The sequence below is a fragment of the Takifugu rubripes genome, chromosome 8 (assembly GCF_901000725.2).
Source record: "Takifugu rubripes chromosome 8, fTakRub1.2, whole genome shotgun sequence".
NCBI classification, from domain to species: domain Eukaryota; kingdom Metazoa; phylum Chordata; class Actinopteri; order Tetraodontiformes; family Tetraodontidae; genus Takifugu; species Takifugu rubripes.
The window spans coordinates 12,797,876-12,823,667 of NC_042292.1; the positions used below are offsets into that span (position 1 = coordinate 12,797,876).

Genomic DNA, 25,792 nt, shown 5'->3' on the forward strand with positions numbered 1-25,792 from the left:
CCAAGATTACGCGTGGCAACCGCCAGAGTGATCGCTTTTAACTTAAAAGCTGCATCATATGCTTTTCTTCTAGTATTTTTCATGTTGATGAGGGTTAGTAAAAATGACTGATTCACAATAGTTGTGATAGGGCGCCACGAAAAAAAAAAACCAACATAAATAAGCCGCAGTGTTTAAAGTGTAGGAAAAAAGTAGCGTTTTATAATCCGGAAATTACGGTACATACTTCAAAATGAAATCCGTTGAATGAATTGAACTGTGTTTCAGCTGGCAAATATCTGAGGTGCATGTGAAGGCCTCAAATCTGATTACTAAAATAACACACATCCTCCCACTTATAGGAGTTTTATGGTGTGTCAAATGGTGAACACACACACTTGTAATGAATCATTTCAGTGATCAAACTTGACTAGAAGCTATTTGCTATTTAAATTTTTAAGGGGTTAAAATGCCTATTATTCCACATTACTGTAGATCCTGAAAAAAATGCAGCACGGAACAACGACCTCACCATCAGGATGAATACTCTGCCGCACAGCAGTCACAAGTAATTTACTAACATGGCAGCTTTGCCTGACCTGTGGTTTTTATGTTAAACCTCATTTTTTTCCCGCTGCAAGTCTCATTTATCAAACGCCACCCGAAATGTTACGTCTGACAGATGAATAAATAAAAGGACAGGTGGATGAATGCAAAAATCACAGGGGACGAGACCTGGAGCAAAACTAATTGCTTTCAACGGCTTAATTTGACTCGTATCCTTCTGTGTCGCGTCTGTTGTTAAATATGGCGATCCACGTGTGTGTGCCTGGCGGTAACTAACGACAACCAGAGTGGGAAGTGAAATGACGCGGTAACGAAAGAGGCCGTAACGGCCTTCTGATGAGCTGTCACTCAGTCTCTGCCCTTCTGGAGGACGGCAGGAAGGTGGAGGACTGCGCTTCTGGTGTTAATCAGCGATGCGGCTCATCTGAAAATCCCCATCATGGTGCATTTATGGTTTTATTTCTGTTGTGTGTTCATATTTGTGTAAAAAAAAATGATCCCAGCTATGTGTTTCTGTTCTTGCTATATACCAAAATAGTTCATTGAACTAGCAAAGCAAGGACATTTGTAAGAAGTGAGGATGCTTTTGGCTGGTCCTCAAAACTTCAAAGGAGTAGGTTGATGGTTTTAAGTTGAGATTAAAATTGTTATGCAAGTTAGGGGGTTAGTTGTGGGGTTAGGGTCACTACTAGGGTCATTTATTAAGTCTACAAAATGTCTCTCAAAGATAGAAGCACAACAAGGGTGTGTTTGTTCTTGTACTTGCTGCAAACTAGTACTAAAATTCACATTATACTAGCAAGGTGAGGACATTATGGCTGGCCCTCACAACAGGACTGTTAAGAAAGTCCTCACAAAAATAGAAGTGCAGTGTGTGTGTGTGTGTGTGTGTGTGTGTGTGTGTGTGTGTAAAACACAGTTTTTTGTTTGTTTTGTTTTGTTTTGGCACTCTGGAAGCTTCCAGACTGTCAGCATAGCCCCTCTGCCACTACTTATTAATCACCCTGGCAGACAGACACCGGTAAAACCGGCAATCTGAGCGCCAAATAGGGGAACTGGCCCCACTGTGATAACTTTCAACCCAAGACACCCACCGCTGAGCCTGCCAAATTAGGAGCAGCCCTGGCTAAGAGTCTGAAATTCTAATAGTCGCTGAGGGGAGGTGATAGGTCCACAGCTTGCCTGAGAGATGTTTTTTGCAGTCTGGCGAGACACGGGCCGCTATTTTTCAACACTAAGCATCTATTCTATAAGAAAAGTCGCTTTGGCGCATTTCTCTGGCAAAGAGGACGCCCGTCCACACTAGGCACTCCAGTAGGAGCCCCCTTGCAGCCAATAATGGCTGGCAAAAGTTCCAGGATGAAAGAAAGCGATCAGCCAAATTTTGACTGTGGGTGGGATAGAAGATCCAAATCTGTCGACTATGTGCCGAAGTGTAAATAATTGTCCAAGCCCCGTGTGCAGCTGGGTGGAATGTGTAAGTGCCTTTTTGTTAATTCGGTTCTTTTATGGTCTGCTAAACCTCGGAGATTGGTGTTTGGCAAATGTTTTGCGGTGATTTCAAATCTTCTGAATAATGGATATTTGCAGTGTGAGGAACCATAAAATGTATTGTAACCAGAGCGCTCCACTGTGAAAGGTTCCCAGGTTGCCTCGTATGCACTGATGGTGCATGAATAATTCATCACACCCTCGGATGTCTTTCCATCTGTAGGCCCACGCCGACCCCTCTCTTCGGCTTTCTCTCGCCGTCTCGCTGCACTTGGCAGTGGCTCCTCCACTCGGCACCTCAGTTCTGACATTTGGGACAGGTGCCTCGTCCCCACTCTCCGGGTTCATGGAGTATGCCTAAATCCTGGAGGCGCTGACCCCTCCGGGCAATTCGGATAAGATAACGGGAGAACAAGAAGGGTCAATGCAATGGAAGTTTCCAATGATGTCATCAGACACCGACGGACCGGATGTACGGCACCGTTTTTGTGTCTCTGCCAAAGCTCAAAGTCATACGTTTCTCATGCTATTCACACACCATTACACCATTACACCATTACTCACTGGCTGTGGTGGGTCACTTTTTTATGTTGAGAGAAACTTTTTTGGAGAAAGCATTAGAATGACATTTTTAGACTTTATTGGTGATGTCATGGACAGAGGCATAATAAGGGTAAACATTTTTTACACGATCCCTATATTAGCTTAATAATACCTTCATTATTCATCCCAAATTGTTCAGGTCTAAAGCTTGTAGCTTCTGATTGTTTGTCCAGTCATGAAACATCCCTAAAACAGTCTTACTATTTATAATGGCCAATGAGATTGACCGGAACAGGACTTGCCAGGAAGTGGATGCGATGATTTAAACTTTGATTATATAAACTGCACTTTTTATTTGTCTTTTTGTTTTTAAAATTTTTTAGATTACGAGCAGGATCCAGTCCTAGTTTGGCATTAAGTTAAATGTCCCCTGCATCCCTGATGCAGCTGACATCATCTAGCCCACTCGCCTAACAGTGGTAAAACAGTGGTCAAATCGGATCGAAAACATAGTTCTGAGCTATAATGTCCTGAAATTACCTGATCTGATCCTGAAAATCCAGATCACTGGGCCCTTACGGATTAGATCATTAACGGATTTTTAGAGTTATCAGATTTTATAAGCGATCACATAAAAAGGCATTATTATTATTATTATTATTATTATTATTATTATTGCAACCTGATTGTTCCGAGTGATTGTTTTTCTCTGGCCAAGTAAACGGTCCCACTGTCAGATTCTACTCCGATATTGATGTCCGCGTTCCTAGCAACATTTAATCCATTAATTGGTATGACTTCAGTTTATTGTTAATATTTTATTTTCTTGATGAGGTTTGTACATCAAGTATTTAGCAGAGTTAATTACAGTGTTCCACAATCTCCTGTTCCTTCTCTGTTCCGTTGATATAGGCCCAGAGCGAAAGGCGTCTTAGACACTGAGCTCAAAATCTATTCCACACTCTTGTTAGCAGAGTCGTGATGTCAACAGCTCAAGGGCCGGCTCTTGAGATAGAGTTTACACCACTGAGGCATACGCACACACCCGCACACACCCGCACACACCCGCACACACCCACACACACCCGCACACACCCACACACACCCACACACACATCAAGTGTCAGTAGCACACGGCCTTTCGCAGCTGACTGAGCCAGAGCAGAGCGAGTCAAAAAGGACACAAGATAATGAATGAGCGGTAGAAAATTGCAGGATTAGATGAGCACTGCCAATCAGGAGGGCAGTGGACACACTTTCTTCCATGAGTGGGGGGCAGGACGGGAACACACTTTTACTCCCTTCAGTCGCCCACCTGGGTGAATAAGACGGGTGTTAATGCATATGTGCATATATAAGTTGATATGAGCAACAGATAATGAATTTCCCTCCATCCATTTTCTACTAACCGCCACTCAGTTCCAACAGGGCAGGGTGGGGGCGGCTGGAGTCTAACCCCGCAGTCATGAACTGTCCCGACAAACTGTGCCTTTATTGCTTTCATCTTATGGAAATGCATGCAAAGCCCCGGCAGAAGAAATGCGATTACTTTCTCCCATGCATTATCCAAATTTTTGCCATGTATCTTGCTCATCCGCTGCTTTTACCAGCTGTCATCGATCTCATAAACAATGCAGTGAAGCGTGATTGAATATTTAAAGTGAAATAAATGGTAGTGTGGAAGACAGTTCATTTAATTTGTACATAGCACTGAAAACTTGCCAGGTGCTGCATTATGCAGGAAGCAGTTAATCAGGATGGAAGGTACCTTATATAGGAGCAAACGTGGCTATTTAATTGGACTACCATCCTTGCGCAAGTACAAATATTGGGGGAATCTGATTTTTATTGGCCTGAGCACAGCCAGCTACACTATGAGAAATGCTGCTGGTGAACTAGCTAGCTTCTTCATTTGTGTGTTAGCCTAAATTTTAGAAAACTGATTTACCGCAATGTCAGTCAGGCCAAGGTGTTTGAAAGTAAAGTCGAAGTCCGGTATTCTGTCTTGCATAATATTTCAAGAGAGGAATGTGTCTGTGCATCTTGTTGGATTTCCTCTTCTCAGTGTTATGTCTCATTGAGTTTGACAGTGCTATCGGCTTTCCTATGTAGCAGGAGGAGGATTTTCCCTTCGGATGTGTTGATTTGAACAGAGAAAACAAAAGAAAAGAAATGGACTCTTTTTTGAGACGCGAGTTACCAGGCAATGATGACCCGCCTCTGATCACTGTGCTACATCTGCAGCTAATGTCATTCAAAGAGAAACTAAAATTATAAAGTCAGTATACCTCCAGTAAAAAGCTACTAGTTCCAAATTACACTTTTCTACCAGCCATGGGTTCATGCTAATAATGACATGAGACCTTAACCTCAGTGGTTTAGGGTGGAACTGTTTGGTTTTTAACTAAATGAAGATACAAAACCAATCTTGTCAGATTGAACCTGAAATACTGTCATATCATTAGCATATTTTAATGGAAAATGGGGGGGGGGACATATAAGGCTCAACCAAGGATGTGTGTATGTGTGTCAGAGAGAAAAGAGTTCCTCCAGTAAAATACTGCCCAATCTTTCCCAGTGATTTACAGAGTGAGGCTACTCTCTTCTAAAACATGCCTTTACAGCAGTTAGCGAACATAGCGCTAACTTGCCACTGTCATGTAGCTCTTTTGAATGTTCGGCCATGTGTGGTTGTGTGAGAGAGAGAAATGCCAAAATAGTGGTGTCAAGATGCCGTGTCAGTCTTTTAACAGAAAGCAAGGCATCCCAGAATAGTCGCTGTCCCAGTATGAGGCCAGAGCTGTGAGTTGGCAGCTAAAAAAGGAATCCAGACACCTGTGGGGGAGCAGTTTGGGTTTTCAACACGGAGTTTTCTGTTAAAATCACATCAAGTCATAGCTGTGACTAAGTGCTATCCCCAGAGAGTCTACAAGATGGTTGCATATTACCTGGTGTCTTTTTTCAGAGGATATACCCTCTATCTTTTCTTTGCATTTCCATTATTGAGCCTGTAAACAATTTTTTTTGTCCTTTTTGTGGCTAATAAACTGCTAGGCAATGGCAGTTCCCTTAATTCTATACTTGTTTCCTTGATTCTGTAGTTGCTGCTTTCTTGGGAAATGATTAAATTGAAGTATAAAACAGTTGGAGAAAAAATTTAAATTAAAGTGATTTAAAAAGGAACACGTAGAAGATCAATTTTCAAACCCTAAACATTCTCTATTAAAGATTGATAACCAACTGATGCCAGATATAGTGCAAAGGGCCCCAGCTGAATATAGCCCAGGTGAACAGAACCCTGTCGGCTACATTGAGAGCCACCGAAACTGAGCCACGCTCAAGGAGGAGCTCCAGTAATGTAGGTCAACCCAGCGTGAAAGCTAGGGCTTTGAAGTGTTGCAACATTTTTGCCAGCCTGTGGTGGAATAGTTGATGTTTTTACCTCCAGAGGAACACTTACACAAAGAATGAATATTTCCCTGAGGAAATTCTAACTACTCCACAGAGATCACTGCTGCTGGAGCCACATTGACATTAGCAAGAATTTATCAACTCTTGATTTGAACGCTCATCCTACTTGAGATCAAAACAAACAGATTCAATTATGGGTATGAGTAGTGAGCTCTGCTGATTCTATATGGCAGCTGAATATGAACAAAAAATTTGTGGTGGGAGCGGGTTCATTTAAGCCCTACATCACCCGAGTTAGAGTTTGGCAGAACTCAAATGAATGTTACCGGCCTGACTGCATCATCCCAACTGTGGTCGCACGGGTCTTGGACCCTTATCCCCTGTGAAGAGCTCTGTGTGGGACTGATTAGGGAAGGCCCTTTTCTGCTCCAACATGACCAAGCCCCTGTGCCAACTGTGTAAAACAAGGTCCATCAAGAAGCAATTCGATGAGTTTGATGTGGAAGAACTTGACCTGACCTATACCCTTTCAAACACCTTGGGACTGAACTAAAATGGAGATTGCTAGCTGGGCCTTTTCCACAAAAAAATCAGTGCCTGATTGACTAGATGGTCAACAGAATGAACAACCACAAATTCTCAGAGAATTATGCCAAAAACCTTCAGAGAAGACTGGAAGTTGTTTTAGGGCGGCCGACTTCTACTCTTCTGCTCAAAGCACCTTGGTAACAACCTGTTGCTTGTGTAAGTCATCTCAGCCATGATGACATAAGGACTGATGCTACAACCCAGATTTATCCTTGAATTTCTATCTTAAACTGACACTGGTTTAGCTACCTTCACTTGGCTTCACACCACTACTATTTACAATTACCACAGCATACAAGGACCATTTACACACCCACACATATTGTGCCGTATATGGTTCCGCATCTGACCTGTGGCTCCCTCTATTTCACCCACCATTACCCAACTCTGTGGCAGCTCCCTCGGGGACACCGGCACACAAGGGAGCCAAATGGTGGATAAACAGGCATGTGGAGGACGTGGAGGAGAAGAAATGATGGGAAACGAGCTAGCAGACAATTTAAGTTTGCCAGTTATTTTTGCACACACACAAGAGTGCACAATCAAGTTGTTGCTCGAAACTGCGAATGAAACCACGCCACTTGACACGGGCTCCCGATCTATGAAGAACGCGGTTAAGGGAAATATATTGAAACCGATGTATGAAGGAGTAGAACTGGCTTTTCTCCACTGAGAAGACACACTTATCTGACACCTTCCCTCCGTGTACAAGCCTCCCTTGCATCCCCCTGACACATTTGGACAATGAAAAACAAAACGGCAACGGTCCTCCTTGCCAGCACTGCAACCTGCATGTCCAGTTTGAGGAACAATTGTGCGAACATGGCTGTACTCTGCAGGGAGCTGGCCTCATTCTACCATTTTTGCGCTGTGTCTTTTGATGCCACACAGACGCAGAGCGGACGCCTCTGAAATGTACGAAAGCACACACGCAGAGCGAGCTTTGCAACTGACAGGTTAGCACTGTGTTCGCTAAACACACTCAGTCGAGGTCTGTGGAAGATAATAGCCTCAATCTGCCAAGCACAAAGACAGATTAGGCCGTTTTTGCACTGGAGGAACCACTCGACACTTTGGGTTAGATCTGCTAGAGGTGTCCCTTTTTTGGAACAACGACACCTTCCACCTTTCCAAATGTTCTAATTGAGAGCAACAGATGGGCGACGTTTCTGATTATACTCTTGCAAAAGCCCTCTGTTGTTATTTTGAAGGCTGCGGGGGCTGAAAACCTTCCTTTCTCATCTCTATTTCGGCACGGCTGGCACCTGCCAACAAGTAGCGCTCTGAGAAAATGAAGAAAGTATAACTCGATTCCAAAAATTACAAAAGCTGAGACAGTTCGATGAATGCGACCAGAAAAGATTCTCGTGGAACTCCCACAGATGGCAGAGCATCAAATAGAAAAAGAGTTTACAGCAAATGAAATTGTGACTATTTACTCACTCATCAGAGTCCGTTCTCGCGCAGTAAACTAGATGATGGAAGAGGCCTGCCCACTGTCACGCCGGACAGGAAATCAAAATCATTTCACAGGTCATTTGCCTGTCACAACCAGAGGTGGCGATAACTCCGGCAAGAACCGTTGACAAGAGCAGAGCAAATTAGCCGAGCAGATCTGTGTTTGCAGACAAAAGCTTCTCGTTAAGGCTTCTGAATGAAGGAGGAGGGTCCTTGATTTCTCATTTTCCCCACTTCCAAGTGCTTCCTGCGCTCCATTGTGTTCGGCCTGGCTGCCGGACGATAGCGTGGCCCATTTAAGGCGGGATGAAGGGGGGGGCACTCGGCTGCTAATGTAATGCACACTTACATATCATCTGGGAAAAGAGAAGGTGAAGATAGTGTTTCCAAGATTCGTCACCTTCAACGGACTTGGCCGTCCGACTGTTGTATACGTGCACGTTCAAACACGTGTGTCCACTGCAATTATTCCAATGTTGTGAGCGTCCCACATCTGTTGGTCTCTTTGGACCAGGCTCCTCTCTTAGACAATAATTACTACACTGCCAAGAACACACGTGCACGCACTGACACGCCCTGCAGTGAATCCACGGGGGAGGCAGTGTGTGAAAAGGATCGTTTGTCAGCCAGGCCTCATGCTGTCTAAACATAAACTCAGAATCACATGTAGATGCACCTCTGCGCACGTACATTCAGCGCGCCTGCACCCTATAGAAAACGCGTGCACAGAATCAGTGGAGATTCTGTGTGTAGATGTTTCAATTGATGAGTGCAATAAGAGAAAAGAGTGGGAGCGCGTGCATGTTTGCATGATTGCCCTGTTTTGGTGGGCACGCGGGGATGTGTGTGCTGTGTGCGCGCAGACGAGGAAAAGAGGCAGTCTTCTCTGTAGTGGCAGGCTTTGATCAGAGTGTGTGTGTGTGTGTGCGCGTGTGTGCGCCTGTCCCTCGGTGTCTCGGAGGCAGGATGAAACACTGTGCCTCTATCCGGGACTGACAGAACACCCACTATCCTTTAACTCCCCACCACCACCACCCCCCTCTCGCACGCTCTTCCCCAGCCCCTCTAACCACCATTCTTTAGCTCAGCCATTTTAAAGGCCATTCATGCAGAGCCTCACTTTCATCTCGCACTGCGGCATTTTGAAACCAGCGCCTGATGCCGTAAGAATGTTTTTTTGTTTTTTTTTAAAGCAGAGTTGGAGGAAGAAGATGTGGGCTGGTGATGTTATCGAGATGCACTGTCAACGTATGACAACATCATCGAGTCTTCAGTCAGCAGGTCGCTAATGTTAGCGAAATAATTCTGATTCCATTAAATTTGAGGCAAGAGTAAAATTGTCCATTTAAGATGTGTACTTGCGTACTTGCGTACTTGCCTTCTGACATACCTCTCTAATGTTGACTGTCACCTTCCAAGCCCAAACACTGCTAAGGACACAAAACTGCCCAGATGTGTACTTGCTCCACCCATTTTATCAAGAATGCACCAGTTTGGGAGACTCAGGTATCCCACAATGCATTTCACCTCAGCATCATTGGCAGAAAGTACCCCTTTGATTTTGCTACTTTAACCACTATTGTTGTTGGCTGTATTTGCTATAGCACAAGTGTCATCCTTTGGCCCCGGGACTGAATCCAGCCCACCACATCCTTTCACGCGGCCTGCGAGAGGTTAAAAGGCATATGATTAAAATAAAGGACAATCGGCTACTTTCCCCACAATACGTGTCCAGTTTGTAACGAGGAAACATTGACATCCTCCAGCTGAAGTGCGTCCTTTTCATATCGAAGTTTATCAAGGACAGTTTTCTTTTATGAGTAGTTGCATTTGTACTCTTTCGCAATTACAACTGACCCTTTCAGGGCACCCATAATGCAGATTTAAAAATGGGTCCCCCCCCCCCCCCCCCCCCCCCCCCCCCCGCCGGGCTAAAGCGATATATCACTAAACCTTTTCACCTATATGGAATTGCACACAATGACCATTTGATGAGACTTTTTAGTAAATGATGAGGTCACATCTGTGTCAGAATTGTTGAATTACGCCTTTGCCTGTGGAAAAATAGCAAAGTAATGACTTAGTTTTCAAAAATGCTATGTAGCGGGCAATATATGTGCAGCATTGCAGGCACAAAGCATAAATATGCATGTGAAGCCGTGCTCAAAAACAAGTAAACATATTCTTCTGTTCTCGGTGGGCCAGTTTCTGCCGGCTTGTAATGAGGCGGCGCCTTCACAAAAACACTCTCGTCAGCATTTTGCCGTTTGGTTCATGTAAAGATGTTTTATAATTTAATGAGGAACTTGCAATGTTTTCTTTTATTGTTTTGTATTTTTTACCTGTTGGGAGCCACAAATGAATCCTTCCCCCTGTTAACCACTGTTAATGGTACAAATCATTGTTTAAATCAGATTATTGCTGCAAGGATATGCCGACACGCACACAAAGATGTTAAAAACTATATCTCTACGTGGGCCCGGCGTAACAAATTAGCTACCATTTAGTCACTTTTATTACCAGGAATATGTTTATCTGGGTAAACAATTCCTGGTAATCTGTGTTTAGCTCATTTCTACTGCACATCAAAGATCCAGAAAATGTATTCACATCTGGCTGATGACCTGCGGGGGATGCTATGGTGGTACCACACTGTAACCTTGGTGGTTCTTCAGCTTCTTATAATCTTGTTAAAAACTCTGCAACGTTTCACAGATTTTCACAAATATGGTTCAGCACTTGCCCCACATTCATCTCCACCATCTCCACCATCTTGCCAGATGCCCCCCCCCCCCCCCCCCCCCAAAAAAAAGCCCGGTCAAAAAGCAAATGTTCAAGGCAATACTGTATACCAATATAACTGTTAGGACCTTTGATGTGGTTGCCGTTTGGCCCTGCCCTCCCTGCCCCTGGTTGTCCTGACCCTAACAACCCTCATGTGCCTCATCAATTGTCCCCGCTCCCCCTCCTCGTGTATTTAAACCCACTTTTCCCTCCCTCCTCTGCCAGAGTGTCTTTCCTTAAAACATGTGGTGCTGATTACTGCTACAAACCTGTTCAATAGTTATTTAAACTCTGTGACTTGTCTGTTTATTATTTCACATTAGTGCCCCAACTAAATGGCTCCTGACAAAAATTGAGTGTATTTTCCTTTTTTACTTTTCCTCAGGTTTGATTTTCCTTAATAGGCCCCTAAATTTACAGTGCTTGTATAAATTAAATCAAGGCTCCTAATCAGTGTTCTTCAGCACCCAGCCCCTCAAGAATTCTGGGTAATCTGAAAAGTTAGTTTCCCTACTAGGTACTTTTTTGAGCAAGAATTTGGGGTTTGGGACTTTTTTTTACTAGAAAATAATATTTTTTTAAATGCTAATTTAGGTGGAAATGCAGCAAGATAAAAAGTGGGTATTTAGCAGACCTTAAAACACCAACAAATCTGTTTAATTGATCATCAGTCACAGACAGGTTTATGTTCTCATTGAATCCCAGCATCAAGCAATACACAAGTGTTTAACCTCTACTGTATGAGCTTAATGGATCACCTTTTCTGTGCACCTCCCTTTAATAAACTTCTAATTAGGAGCCCCATTAGGATCTGAGCGGCTGCCCGTTAATGGGCACTTAAATGAAAAAGATTCAGGCCCTTGGTGAAAGAATCGAAGGTGCGCAGCAATGATCGCTCTAGCAGGGCAGAGCTGTGCACAGCTCTGATGATGCACGTTGAGAAACGCTCAGGAGTTTATTGTCCCATCGAGATTTGATGCGCTCCAAACAAATCATGTTGCGTTTAAGGACACGGAGCAGTTGTTCATCAGATTAACCGTTAGGGCCACACTGATAACGAAGCCCACCGATTAGAGGTGCTCCATCTTAAATGGTAATAAGAGCATCTTCTTCACATTCTTAAGCAGACCTCATTTCTTCTTCTTCTTCTTCCCTTTTAAAGCCTTGTTACTTATTTTGAAGAGCTGAAATCTGTGTTCAGGTTTCCTCAGCACCGGCGATCAGTCCGCCAAAGGAAACTACGGCCTGCTGGACCAGATCCAAGCGCTGCGCTGGCTCAACGAGAACATCGGCCACTTCGGCGGAGATCCAGAGAGGATCACCATCTTCGGCTCTGGAGCCGGGGCCTCCTGCGTCAACCTCCTCATCCTCTCACACCACTCGGAGGGTGAGTGAAGACATTCTCGCGCCGAGTCATTCCACCACATCTGATTGTCTCATTGAAAATGTCTGTCCCAGCATACGTGCACGGGAGTTTCATCGATTTTACTGTTGAAGTCATGCGGCCTCCGCTGCTGTTGTGCATTTCAGTATCGGGCAGTTTTCAGTGCACCTATGACATCACGGACCGCAACAATGGTCAATAACAAGCGAGCCAGTTAGCACTTGAAAGGCACACTAGCACTGGAAATTTGGATACAGCGCTGTTTCTGTCTGCTGTTCCGGTTTGATTTTGGTGCACAGCTCTCGGGAATATGCAGAACATCTTGTCCCATTCCAGCTTGACTGGTCTGTGTACATGCAACAAGCCAACAATACTGTGTAATTACAATGGGATGAGTTTCAATTGTCTTATCTGGGTATGGTAGCTTGACTTTTAAAATATTTATTTCAGTTGAGCTAACATGATTACCTGCCCTTTTGACACAGTACACACAGTAATTGTTCTTTAGCTGTCATGTGACCCTACTGGCTGTCACCAGAAGGGTGAGAGAATAGAAGTCCAGAATCCAAACTCTCCCTTTAGATCGCAGCATAAAGCTGATGATAACATCATTTGCTTGTAGCATTTCTCCACTTTACCTGGCTCTGTCAGCATTGCTGCTCTGTTCCAATCCATCCATCTGACCTCACGCTCCCAATTACCAACAAGATGCCTCGGGGGCTCTAGTGTTAATGCCACACACACACACAAAAAAAAAAACAAAGGCCCATGCGGCAATTGACTTTGACCTGAACTAAGATCAACGTGCCTAACAACCCGCTGCCACATGGTCACGCACTCCTTTAATCACACTCCTCCGATCGTAACTCCTCTGTTCTCTACATTGTGCTCACCCACTACTTGTCTCTTCTGTTCACTTCTGGTCTGGAACACAAACTGTAGAGGACAGAATTCACGAGAATTCACTAGAACTAGCGAATCCAGGAGATGCTCGTGCAGCTATACACGTTTGTAGGTCGAATATTTGACTTATTCTGTCCAGGTAGGCCGACTGTTGTGCATATGTGGTGCCCCCCAGTGGTCGCTACATTTGTAGTTAAAATGGATTTCTGTTAAACCTCCTGAACAACTCTACAGAAACTTTTCCAGTTGCATCACGTCGGTATGTATAGTTTAAATACACATGTCAAATGTAAAATATGCTCCCGTCAAAAAAATAATCCATCACTCTTCCAGGGAAGGACCAGAAGATTCTAGATTATTGACTCACCTCTTTTCTACTAGAAAAGTAAATATGTGTTGATGTAAGAAACTTTAAAATGTGTTAATTCTTTCTTCTGATCCTAGCCTCAATGCTAAGCTATTCAAAGTAGGTATAGTTGCTGGAGCAGTATATTCCCTTCAAGTATAAATAACAGCCATGGGGGTTTAATCATGCCTTTTTCAGGGTCGCGACAGAGGCGGCAGCAGGACTTTAACAGTGGAGAAATCCCATACTAACCGCATGCTGCTGACAGCCTACCCCCCTACCCACAAACCGCCACCTGTTCATGCGCACGCCCTCCTCTTTGTCGTCACCCCATCGTACCCATCCTCCTCGTCATCAGCATCTAACATCATCAATGGCGCCTGTCTGTCACCCTTCCCCTCATTTTTCCAACTAGGGATGCCAGGTAAGGAGTCCCTGTCGCTCCCCAGGACAGACCAATCATGTGTAGTGTGTCACAAATCAATCCTGACAGTAGAGACATGCCAGACAAATGGCTGGCCTGCTGGCTGACACCAAAGGGATGGAGTTGGGGAGGTGTTGTAAATGATACTTATATGGGGCTTTGGAGCGATACACAGGGTTAGACAGCTGAAGGAAAGCTTACCTGATGGTAACTGACACTATTATCATTGGAGGTGTTCATTGGGGGATCATTTTTAGGCCAAAATGTCTGCACGGTACATTCCTGATCACAGCCACAGCTCTGTCACTTACTTAAACTGGTGCACAAGTCATGAGGGCAGCCAGTGATTAGCCTGTATCTTAAGGCATCGCGAGCAGCTAATGGGTAAGCGGCAGCTGTTTTCAACAAGGATGAAGTGATAAAAATCCCATTTGTCGTCCCAATCAGACAACTGCAGGAAACGTCCTAAACACACTCCATTCCTCTATTTACTGTTGCAAGTGGGGAAGGCATTAGTGTCAAGCCCCGAGAACTCAATGTGGAAGAGGAAGCGGGGAAGTGACAAAGAACTCTTCATCTCTCCCCCAGACTTCCCTCCTCTGTGCAGATATAGCTGTTTCCAAGCTGCTTCCTACTGTAATTGATTTCCCTGTGAAAGAAGGACGCTGCTCAATAATTAACTGACCAATCTTTAGCCCAGTGGAATAAAGAGGCAGGAAAAAAAATCGGTGTGAGAGGAAACGAGTTGGGCGGGAGGCATTTTACCGAGCCACTTGAGCGATTCAAACAGCACAGGACAGGCGTAACTAAAGAGACAAAGAAACGGATCAAGAGTCTCAGAGAAGAAACGGTAGCACAACAGGAAAATGGTTCTTTTGAAATCTTAGATTAGCTTGCGCCTGCTCCTTTTCTTTGGACATCTAGCGCAGGATGTATTTTTTCTTCTGGTGACAATACCATGAAAACCTGATCCTATCAATATGTCCCTTTAGGTCTGTTCCACAGAGCCATAGCTCAGAGTGGTACCGCAATCTCCAGCTGGTCCGTCAATTATCAGCCCCTCAAGTACACTAAGATCCTGGCCCGGAAGGTGGGCTGCACTTACACAGAGACAGCTGACTTAGTCGACTGCCTGAGGCGTAAGAATTTCAGGGAGCTTGTGGACCAGGACATCCAGCCAGCTCGTTACCACATTGCGTTTGGACCCGTGGTGGACGGAGACGTGGTGCCTGACGATCCTGAGATCCTTATGCAACAGGTGAGAAAGGGGCTGTAAATTGTGGTCAAGGGGGGAAAAAAAGAAATACGATATAGAAAAATGTCTAACTGACTTCTCTCACTTCGCCACTAGGGGGAGTTCCTTAACTATGACATTCTGATAGGAGTGAACCAAGGAGAAGGTCTGAAGTTTGTGGATGACAGTGAGGACAATGACGGCATCTCGGCGGCAGCCTTCGATTACACCATCTCAAATTTTGTTGACAACCTCTATGGCTACCCAGAGGGTGAGAACTGCTGAAGTTCTAATCCTTCCTCTCTTCCTCTCTGACAGAAGGCAGCAGAAAGTGACAGAAGTCCAAGAAATGATGTACAATAAAACTTAGCCACATCAAAAAACAATCAAAAATAAATAAAATGGCTTCAACTCAAATTAGATGGCCTTGTCTTTTTAAATCATCGCCAATGGATGAGAAAAGAGAACACAAAACCATGAGAACAGTTGAAAACAGGTGCCGACATACTAAAGAGATTGCCTATCATGGAGATTATCTTTCACCGCGGCGGTTCTGTGTTCTGGCCTTTGAGACTCAGTGGGTACTAATGCCGTCCCTCATCATTCCCCAGGCGGTCGGCTCCCAATCACAGAGCTGTTGTTTCTAACAGCTCAGCCTGCAAACCCGCCACAGCGGGACGCGGTCTCAATAAGGACACTTCGGGATAATGCAGTCACGCTCCTTCAAACGCCTGTCACTCTCTCCGCCGCTCACTAAATTTATACAAACGCAGATGTCTCTGTCTCTATTTACCGCGCTAACTTCTTCCACAACTTCTCGATGTCTGGAAATTTTCTCTGAAATAAACATGTTTATCCTTATATCCTCTTCCTTTTCTCTCTTGCTGCATCTCATCTAGGCAAAGACATACTGAGGGAGACCATTAAGTTCATGTACACAGACTGGGCGGACAGGGACAATGGGGACATGCGAAGGAAGACACTCTTAGCGCTGTTTACGGATCACCAGTGGGTGGCGCCGGCTGTGGCCACCGCCAAACTCCATGCCGAGTTCCAATCCCCAGTTTACTTCTACACATTCTACCACCACTGCCAGACGGAGACACGGCCCGAGTGGGCCGATGCCGCCCATGGGGATGAGATACCCTACGTGTTCGGCGTGCCCATGATCGGCGCTACGGACCTGTTCCCGTGCAACTTCTCGAAGAACGATGTAATGCTGAGTGCCGTGGTCATGACCTACTGGACCAACTTTGCTAAGACTGGGTGAGTTTCTGATTATGTTTTGCTCTTTTGCCTTTTCACCTTGAATGAATTCTTGAGACTTTGGGGAACCGCACTGACTCGGCATTTTTTCTCTTTTACCTCCACTAGGGACCCAAACCTTCCGGTCCCCCAGGACACCAAATTCATTCACACAAAACCAAATCGCTTTGAAGAGGTCATCTGGACCAAATTCAACTCTAAGGACAAGCAATACCTTCACATTGGCTTAAAACCTCGGGTCAGAGACAATTACAGAGCCAACAAGGTGGCCTTTTGGCTGGAATTAGTCCCTCACCTTCACAGTCTTCACGAGGAGCTCTTCCCCACGACGACACGCTCGCCAGTAGGCCCCGGCCCAGGAACCCACCGTCCCTGGTCAAGAACACCCGGCCCTCGTACTACTCGACACCCCTACCCAACCTTCCCTTCTGATCCGGAACCTGAGGGTTCAGAGCGTCCACACCAGAACCTGTTCCCTGGAGACACCCGGGACTACTCCACAGAGCTGAGCGTGACAGTCGCCGTAGGGGCGTCACTCCTCTTCCTCAATATCCTCGCATTTGCCGCGCTTTACTACAAGCGTGACAAGCGGCACGAGATGCGACGCCACCGGCTGTCTCCTCAGCGGGGAGGACCTGCCAACGACCTGGCCCACAGCCAGGAGGAGGAGATCATGTCTTTGCAAATGAAGCACTCCGAACACGATGCTCACCACGACCTGGAGCCGCTCCGGCCCCATGACATCCTACGACCTGCCTGCCCACCGGACTACACTCTGGCGCTCCGCCGTGCCCCTGACGATGTACCGCTGATGACTCCCAACACCATCACCATGATCCCCAGTACTATCACCAGTATGCAGCCTCTCCATGCCTTCAACACCTTCCCCTCCACCGGCCACAACAACACCCTTCCGCATCCCCACTCCACCACCCGGGTATAGTAGGGACTGGCCCCAACACCATGCCACCTAAAGACGTAGAAGGACCCTGGACGCGGGACCTTCACCCTGTTGTCATCTTCTCTTGCCTGTCCAAAAACAGCTCTGACTCCTCCATCCAGTGCTGTTGAACGGAACTCCGGCTGGTGTGTGGAGGAGCAGCTGAACTGCACAGCAGCGGATGATCAGTTGGGGGTGATTTAGATCTTCAAGGGTTCTTCAAAGAGGGTCTGCTACTGATTTCAGTCTCAAGCCCTCTGACGCTTGTTGAGAAAAGGGACAAATGCTGTTCTCCTCTCGGTGTTATGCCCATGTTTTGGTTTTACTTTGGTGTTCCTTTTTTTCTCTCCCTTGAGTGTTATCTGCGTGTCAGTCATTTTTCTACGGCCCCGTCTTTTCCACGTGTTACTTTCCTCTTTCAGCCAATGATTCGCTTTCCCCACGCTGCTTTGCTTCAAAGTATTAATCTGAAGGATGTGGCGTAAACTACCTGCAGTTAATATATATCTATTAAAACACTGATCTCATTTTTACCAGCGTTCTTGGTGCCAAGTATGTATTTATGTGTTTGTTTTCTCACCAAGGGAGGAAAAAATATCCTGAAAATATTAAGAGAAGCTGTGTGTTCTTATAAGAAGTGCCAAACTGGCCCTCGATTGTGTTTTTGCTCTTTTATTTTGACCCTTTTCGAGAAACTGTTTGTTTTTCTGTGGAAAGAGTTTTTTTTTCCTAAAAGAATATAGATATAGAGAAATGATATTCTATATAGCTATATATAAATGTGTACAAAGGAGAAAGTATATAAATAGGGTTTTCTCAGTGGGGATCTATGCATGAATTATTTTTTAATGATGGCAGGGGGTGGGGGACACTAGTTGTCAATGCACGTTTCCCAAATCGAATCAAACCATATCGGTTCATGCTGAATATATGTGCTGTTTGCGTTTGGGTATTTTTGGTTTGTTTGTTTGTTGTTGTTTGTTTGATTCTCTGAGTCCTGGCAGCCATGTGCCAAGAAAACATCATCTCCACTAATTTCAAAAGACACTGGCTAATGCAGCATGCTAACGGGCTAACAGCCCCCACATTTCGCCACATTCCCTTTCCGCTTGTAGGGTTTGTTTGTTTGTTTGTTTAGGGTTGCCGGCACTTGTCCTAGCTTGCCTGCGCAGAATTATTTTTGTATTTCAGAGTGTGAGAAGAACAAAGCAGAAGAAAAAAACGAGACAGGCGGCTTTTTGCTCTTTCACATCCACCTTCCTTCCCCTGTCTGTGGCCCTATTTCCAGCACATGCATATTCTGTTTGATATGCACCATGTGAGAGAATCCGTATGCCTGCGAAGAGAGCGAGAGATCGTAACCGCTTCACATGGGCATAAAATCTGCCCTAATTAGACAGTAAAGAGATTGAGAGGCAGACAGGCAAAACAAAAGTTTCGCTTCAAAATGAGCTCCTACTTGCCGCTGAGCACCCCAGCTCCCCTCCAGCATCATCTTCACAGCCACAGCGCTTTCTCGATATTTTAGGGATCCTCTGTAACGCTCCTCAATGCGACTGCAAAGCTCCAGAGACATCCGACGCCACCGTGTCAACGTCCTCCCCCCACCACCCTATTTCTTGACATTAGTCAAGTTGTGCTGTTGCCCACATTCCAGGATCAGTTTGCTAAGCTAGTGACCTTTTCTGAGCTTGCCCAGCGTGAATTAAGCACGGAGCGTGCCGAGGATATGCGGCGAGCCTCCTGTGGCCTCGAGGTCAGATCTGCAACACGGAAGGCACGATCGGACATGCTTAACGGGGTTAGATGTAACATAGCGGACAAATGCAGGTTTCTTATTGATGAAGTGTATCGAATGAACTGAGCACCTGCTCCATCTGGAGCGGTACTTGCTAGTCATTAGTGCCGTCCTTCCCAGTGCATTAGCTTTAGCCCACTTGTTTGTTTTTTTTTGTTTCATTACTACCTAACAAAGATGCGGGGGCGGGACTACCAGAGACGGGACACCCCCACCCCAAATCATTCTTTAATGAAGGGAAACGTCCAAGCTGCCGGAGGACAAATAACACAGAACTTAAGATGGATGGCGGAGCGAGAAGAGAGGCGCGCTGCAGGAAACAAAATACCGGTAAAGAGGTTGGGAAGAGACTCACAGCCTTGAATTGTGGCGATCAAAAGGGAGGATGAATTCATCTCCATCACCTGAGGACATTCAAGGGTGCGGTCATCTTTTGAATGTTCACCTGGAGGACATATTGATGATCTGATATGGGCGATCAGATCCATATATCTATCTCTGTATATATAGATAGATATCTACATATATCTCTCTATAGAGATATCTATCTATATATATCTATATATATATATATATATATCCTTTTATACGTACACTTGTGGTAAATAGGGCAATGAGGGATTGTGAAATCAACCTCACAACAACAGATCTACAGGAACACCACTAAAGGTCTGTTTTTGTTTTGTCTCTTTTATAACCTGAACGAAAGACGCCATTGTCGCAGACTCACTGCCCACCCCTGAGAAAAGACCGTCGGAGGACAGACACCCGACACCCAGGAGGGGGATGGAAACTGTACATTTTTGTGTAAGACTCATGCAGACAAGATATTTGTAAATATTAAGTTTCTTCTCGTTTTTGTTCTTTTAGGGGAGAATGAGTGTTGTGGTCAGAACAGACAACAGGTGCAGTTTTCGGGGTGGGGGGGAATTGGCCTCACCACAGACCAGTTTTCACACCTTAAATCTTTTCTTTTTGTCAATGTTTGTATGTTGCCTGTGAGCATATAGGCACCCGTAGCATCTGAATCCTGTAGCAAAACGGGCCTGAACCACAAAACTTTGCAACAAGCTGGTCTGTTTAAAGCATTTTTGGCACTGAAGTCCTGAATGTTAAAGCCAGTTAGGCTCCCTTTTATAGACATCCCAGAGGCTCAGATCACCGCTAAAAATGAAGATAACTAATTAAAAAGAGAGAGAGAGAAAGTAATGGTCGGGAATATGGAGTTAGCACATATCGCATGTAGCACTGTTTACAGGTAGCCTCTCAGTCAAAGCTGGATAAATATGAGGGCTTTGTCACCACAAGATGCCTCAGATGTCCACAGAAGGAGCTCCAAAGAGTCAGCTGGATGAAGTGTTGAACAGTTGCTAGAAAGAATTGTTTTAAGTGCTCTTTTTAGACTCTGATTCCATTTCTTTCCTTCTTTTTTTTGGTCCATTAGCGGCCGTCCACCAATCAAAGCAAAACGCACAAACGCACACGGATTTTAAACTCGGTCTCCTTTGCAAAGTTGCACCTGTTGTCTTGGTTTGTTTCTCTTTGAATTCAGAAACCCAAGACCTGAGATGGGGAAAACAGAAGTGAAATACTGGAACTTAAGAAAAACAAGATTATATTTAAAAGAAATGGATTGTTATTATAAATAAATGAGGTAATGATATTTCTGTTTACTTTAGAATATTCTACACTGTATGCTGTGATTCTGATCTGGGAAACATTAAAGAAATTCATAGCCAGTCCGTCCGTTTTGTCTGTTTAATTGAATTAAAGGCGAACTCATTTTGTCATATTTGAGAACAACAGCTGACATAACGTCAAAGATCCAAAGATTTCACTTTAACATCCTTAAAAATTTGCTTTCAAGGAGCTGAAAGTGAAATCAGAATACAATGTAATTTGTTGATTGAAGAACAGAATAAACACATTTTTCAAACTAATAATTTCAACAATCTTGTGGGATTGAGAGCCGGCAGCATTTCTGTTGGCTTCTGGTTTGATTTATTTATCTGGAGCTGGTTGTCCTGAGTATTCCAGACCTTCCTCTCCCCAGCCTCCAGGACAAGGAGGAAATGGATGGGACATGTAGTCCTTTAGGCCACATCATTGTTGTGCACCTGTTTAAAAAGGGAAACAACATTAAGAGTTTGTGGCTGCTCCACCAGTTGGTCAAGCTTGAGTTCAATTCCACGGTGAAAGTCTGGCACTGGGATGTGGAAAACATTCTAATGCTGGAGCCATTTGTTAAATGTCTTTGATTCCATTTTAATAGTTCACCTCAAGTTATATTGTAGCAATTTAGATTTTGTTTTCTTAAATTATTAACTTACTTTATTTTCTATTTGTTTCCCTCTCTTGCTTTGAATCTTTGATATTTACTTTATATTCTGAAGCAAACACCAAATTTCATTGCATGGTTTGTGATCAGTGTATCAACCGACTCTTCTAAGGAAAACACAATTTTTCCAAAATCACACTGATTAATTTCTGGTCTCCAAGTAAGAATAAAAATAATGATGGAGTTTCTGTAAAAGATCACGAATAACATTTTCACATTGACCTCAAGTTGTTCACTTTGTGAGTGAGTGAGTGAGTGAGTGAGTGAGTGAGTGAGTGAGTGAGTGAGTGATATTGATTTCACTCACATGTGAGATCCTCCGCCCTGACCGGTTTACTTATTCTTCCATTCACAAACTCAGCAGAAACCTCCAGATCGTACATCTCTCTCAGTCTCAGACCTTTGATAATAATGTGGTGGGCTGTTGTTGTTAACTCCTGCACAATCTCCTGGCCTTTGCGACAGGTCACCAAGTATTTCTTCACTTCTCCAGCAGGGGGAGTCCAGCGCATTATCCGTCCATTTGGAATGAAGTGATGAACTCTAACGTCTGTAGGACGGTCATCACCTGTGGAAATGATAGTTACTATATGAAGTTGAAGGTGAAGGCAAATTAGGCCAGGATCAATTTCTTAGTCATTAACAGATCAGAGTACAGTCTAACTTGTAAAGTTAATTAAAAAAAGTTTATGTCCTTGTTGACATAAATTTGCTAACATTGAAATAATGTCGCTCACGTGTGCAACCAGTGGTCATCACTGGTTTACTTATTCTTCCATTCACAAACTCAGCAGAAACCTCCAGATGGTAAAACTCTTTCGGTTCCAGATCTGTGACAGTAATGTGGGGGTCTGTTGTTGTTAACTTCTGCACAATCTCCTGGCCTTTGCGACAGGTCACCGAGTATTTCTTCCCTTCTCCAGCAGGGGGAGTCCAGTGCAGAGACAGCGAATCCAGGCTGGTGTGATGAACTGCAACTTTTGCAGGACGGTCATCATCTGTGGAAATGATAGTTACTATATGAAGTTGAAGGTGAAGGCAAATTAGGCCAGGATCAATGTCTTAGTCATTAACAGATCAGAGTACAGTCTAACTTGTAAAGTTAATTAAAAAAAGTTTATGTCCTTGTCGACATAAATTTGCTAACATTGAAATAATGTCGGGCGGCACGGTGGTGTGGTGGTTAGCACTGTTGCCTCACAGCAAGAAGGCCCCGGGTTCGATCCCCGGTTGGGATTGATTGGGGACTTTCTGTGTGGAGTTTGCATGTTCTGCCTGTGCCTGCGTGGGTTCTCTCCGGGTACTCCGGCTTCCTCCCACAGTCCAAAGACATGCATGATTGGGGATTAGGCTAATTGGAAACTCTAAATTGCCCGTAGGTGTGAGTGTGAGAGTGAATGGTTGTGTGTCTATATGTGTTAGCCCCGCGATTGACTGGCGTCCAGTCCAGGGTGTACCCTGCCTCCGCCCATTGTGCTGGGATAGGCTCCAGTCCCCCCGCGATCCTCAGTGGAGGAACAAGCGGTAGAAAATGAGTGAGAGAGTGAGTGAAATAATGTCGCTCACGTGTGCAACCAATGGTCATCACTGGTTTACTTATTCTTCCATTCACAAACTCAGCAGAAACCTCCAGATTGTAAAACTCCTTTGGCTCCAGATCTGTGACAGTAATGTGGTGGGCTGTTGTTGTTAACTCCTGCACAATCTCCTGGCCTTTGCGACAGGTCACCAGGTATTTCTTCACTTCTCCAGCAGGGGGAGTCCAGCACAGAGACAGCGAATCCAGGCTGGTGTGATAAACTGCAACGTCTGTAGGACGGTCATCACCTGTGGAAATGATAGTTACTATATGAAGTTGAAGGTCAAGGCAAATTAGGTCAGGATCAATTTCTTAGTCATTACCAGATCAGAGTACAGTCTAACTTGTAAAGTTAATAATAAAAGTTTATGTCCTTGTCGACATAAATTTGCTAACATTGAAATAATGTCGCTCACGTGTGCAACCAGTGGTCATCGCTGGTTTACTTATTCTTCCATTCACAAACTCAGCAGAAACCTCCAGATTGTAAAACTCCTTCGGCTCCAGATCTGTGACAGTAATGTGGGGGTCTGTTGTTGTTAACTCCTGCACAATCTCCTGGCCTTTGCGACAGGTCAACAGGTATTTCTTCACTTCTCCAGCAGGGGGAGTCCAGCACAGAGACAGCGAATCCAGGCTGGTGTGATAAACTGCAACGTCTGTAGGACGGTCATCACCTGTGGAAATGATAGTTACTATATGAAGTTGAAGGTCAAGGCAAATTAGGTCAGGATCAATTTCTTAGTCATTACCAGATCAGAGTACAGTCTAACTTGTAAAGTTAATAATAAAAGTTTATGTCCTTGTCGACATAAATTTGCTAACATTGAAATAATGTCGCTCACGTGTCCAACCAGTGGTCATCGCTGGTTTACTTATTCTTCCATTCACAAACTCAGCAGAAACCTCCAGATTGTAAAACTCCTTCGGCTCCAGATCTGTGACAGTAATGTGGTGGTCTGTTGTTGTTAACTCCTGCACAATCTCCTGGCCTTCGCGACAGGTCACCAGGTATTTCTTCACTTCTCCAGCAGGGGGAGTCCAGCACAGAGACAGCGAATCCAGGCTGGTGTGATAAACTTTAATTTGTGTCAGACTGCCAACATCTGTGGGGACAATAGTTTCTCTTAGGTCTTGAAACTGGACGCCAGTTGACCAATGATGTCATTAACAGATGAGCGTACAGTCTAACTTGTATCATCGTGAGTCACCTGTTGAGGCCCATAGAGAGGTCGCGATGCTTTGACGTCCATCTTCTGCAATCCTTTTGATGGTGAAAGTGTATTTGCAGTCAGGACGGAGGTTTGGAACCTGCACAGCTTTGTAGTCCTCCATCACCAGGCTGCCAGCATGTGAGTCAGATGAGTAATCCACCTGCAGTTTGTAGCCTGCAGAGGTGCTGGTGAGCGGGAAAGCAAGAGTGACTGAGTCCTGCTCCACACTCAGGACTCTGATCGCCTCCTGTGGAGGGACACCTGCGAGGAGAGGAGCTCGTTTAAAAGACCATCCATCCATCCATCATCCATCCATCCATCATCCATCCATCCATCATCCATCCATCATCCATCCATCCATCCATCCATCCATCATCCATCCATCCATCATCCATCATCCCTCATCCATCCATCCATCCATCCATCCATCATCCATCCATCCATCATCCATCATCCATCCATCCATCATCCATCCAACCATCCATCCATCCACCCATCCATCATCCATCCACCCATCCATCATCCATCATCCATCATCCATCATCCATCATCATCCATCATCCATCCATCCATCCATCCATCCATCATCCATCCTTCCATCCATCCATCATCCATCCATCATCTATCCATTCATCATCCATCTATCCATCCATCCATCCATCATCCATCCGTCATCCGTCCACCATCCATCCATCCATCCATCCTCCATCCATCCATCATCCATCCATCTTCCATCCATCCATCAATCATCCATCCATCCATCCATCCATCATCCATCCATCATCCATACATCCATCATCCATCCATCATCCATCCTTCCATCCTTACATCATCCATCCACCATCCACCATCCATCCATCCATCCATCCATCCATCATCCATCCATCATCCATCCATCCATCCATGATCCATCCATCATCCATCCGTCCGTCCATCTTCCATCCATCCATCCATCCATCCATCCATCATCCATCTTACATCATCATCCATCCATCCACCCATCCGTCCATCCATCATCCATCCATCTATCCATCATCCATCCATCCATCCTTTCATCCATCTATCCATCCATCCATCATCCATCATCATCCATCCATCCATCATCCATCCATCATCCATCCATCGATCCTTCCATCCATCCATCTTCCATCCGTCATCCATCATCCATCCATCCATCATCCATCCATCCATCCATCTTCCATCCATCATCCATCCATCCATCATCCATCCAACCATCCATCCATCCATCCATCCATCCATCTCATTGCAGGGCATTAGACTGGTCAATAGAGGGTGATTGTGGCGTCCCCTGTTTAATGATTTGGTTTAATTTTTTTTTTTAAAGAATACATTTCTGATAATCACATTTAAGTATGTTTTTTAGTGTCACATTAAAAAGGTATGAATAGTAATTTTGGGGGGAGAAAATAGCTTCCTGTCCATCTATGGGGCAGGAGCCAGCCAAGCCCTGATCGCAGCAGGAATTCATCCAAATCCAGATGAAGTATGATGATGATCATCACTCCAAGCCCAGTTTGTTCTGTA

The 25,792-nt window shown here is 44.8% G+C and overlaps 2 protein-coding genes across 4 annotated transcripts in view; one reads left to right on the forward strand and one right to left on the reverse strand.

Moving 5' to 3' along the window:
* The window catches only part of nlgn2a (neuroligin 2a), a 138,277-nt gene extending 117,419 nt beyond the window's left edge, over positions 1–20,858 (forward strand). For 2 of the 3 annotated variants that reach the window (XM_011618730.2, XM_029839514.1), the window contains 5 exons: positions 12,023–12,208; positions 14,871–15,136; positions 15,230–15,383; positions 16,012–16,378; positions 16,487–20,858. In XM_011618730.2, the coding sequence (XP_011617032.1) occupies positions 12,023–12,208; positions 14,871–15,136; positions 15,230–15,383; positions 16,012–16,378; positions 16,487–17,321 (1,808 nt within the window). In that variant the 3' untranslated portion in view covers positions 17,322–20,858. 3 annotated transcript variants of the gene reach the window in all.
* Positions 20,859–20,864: 6 nt separating this feature from the next.
* The window catches only part of LOC115246513 (tenascin-X-like), a 49,477-nt gene continuing 44,549 nt past the window's right edge, over positions 20,865–25,792 (reverse strand). Inside the window, exons 12-15 of the mRNA XM_029839629.1 lie at positions 23,021–23,167; positions 22,192–22,452; positions 21,762–22,022; positions 20,865–21,233 (exon numbers count right to left, since the gene is read on the reverse strand). Coding sequence (XP_029695489.1) covers positions 21,220–21,233; positions 21,762–22,022; positions 22,192–22,452; positions 23,021–23,167 — 683 coding nt within the window. The 3' untranslated portion in view covers positions 20,865–21,219. The remainder of the gene's footprint in view (positions 21,234–21,761; positions 22,023–22,191; positions 22,453–23,020; positions 23,168–25,792) is intronic.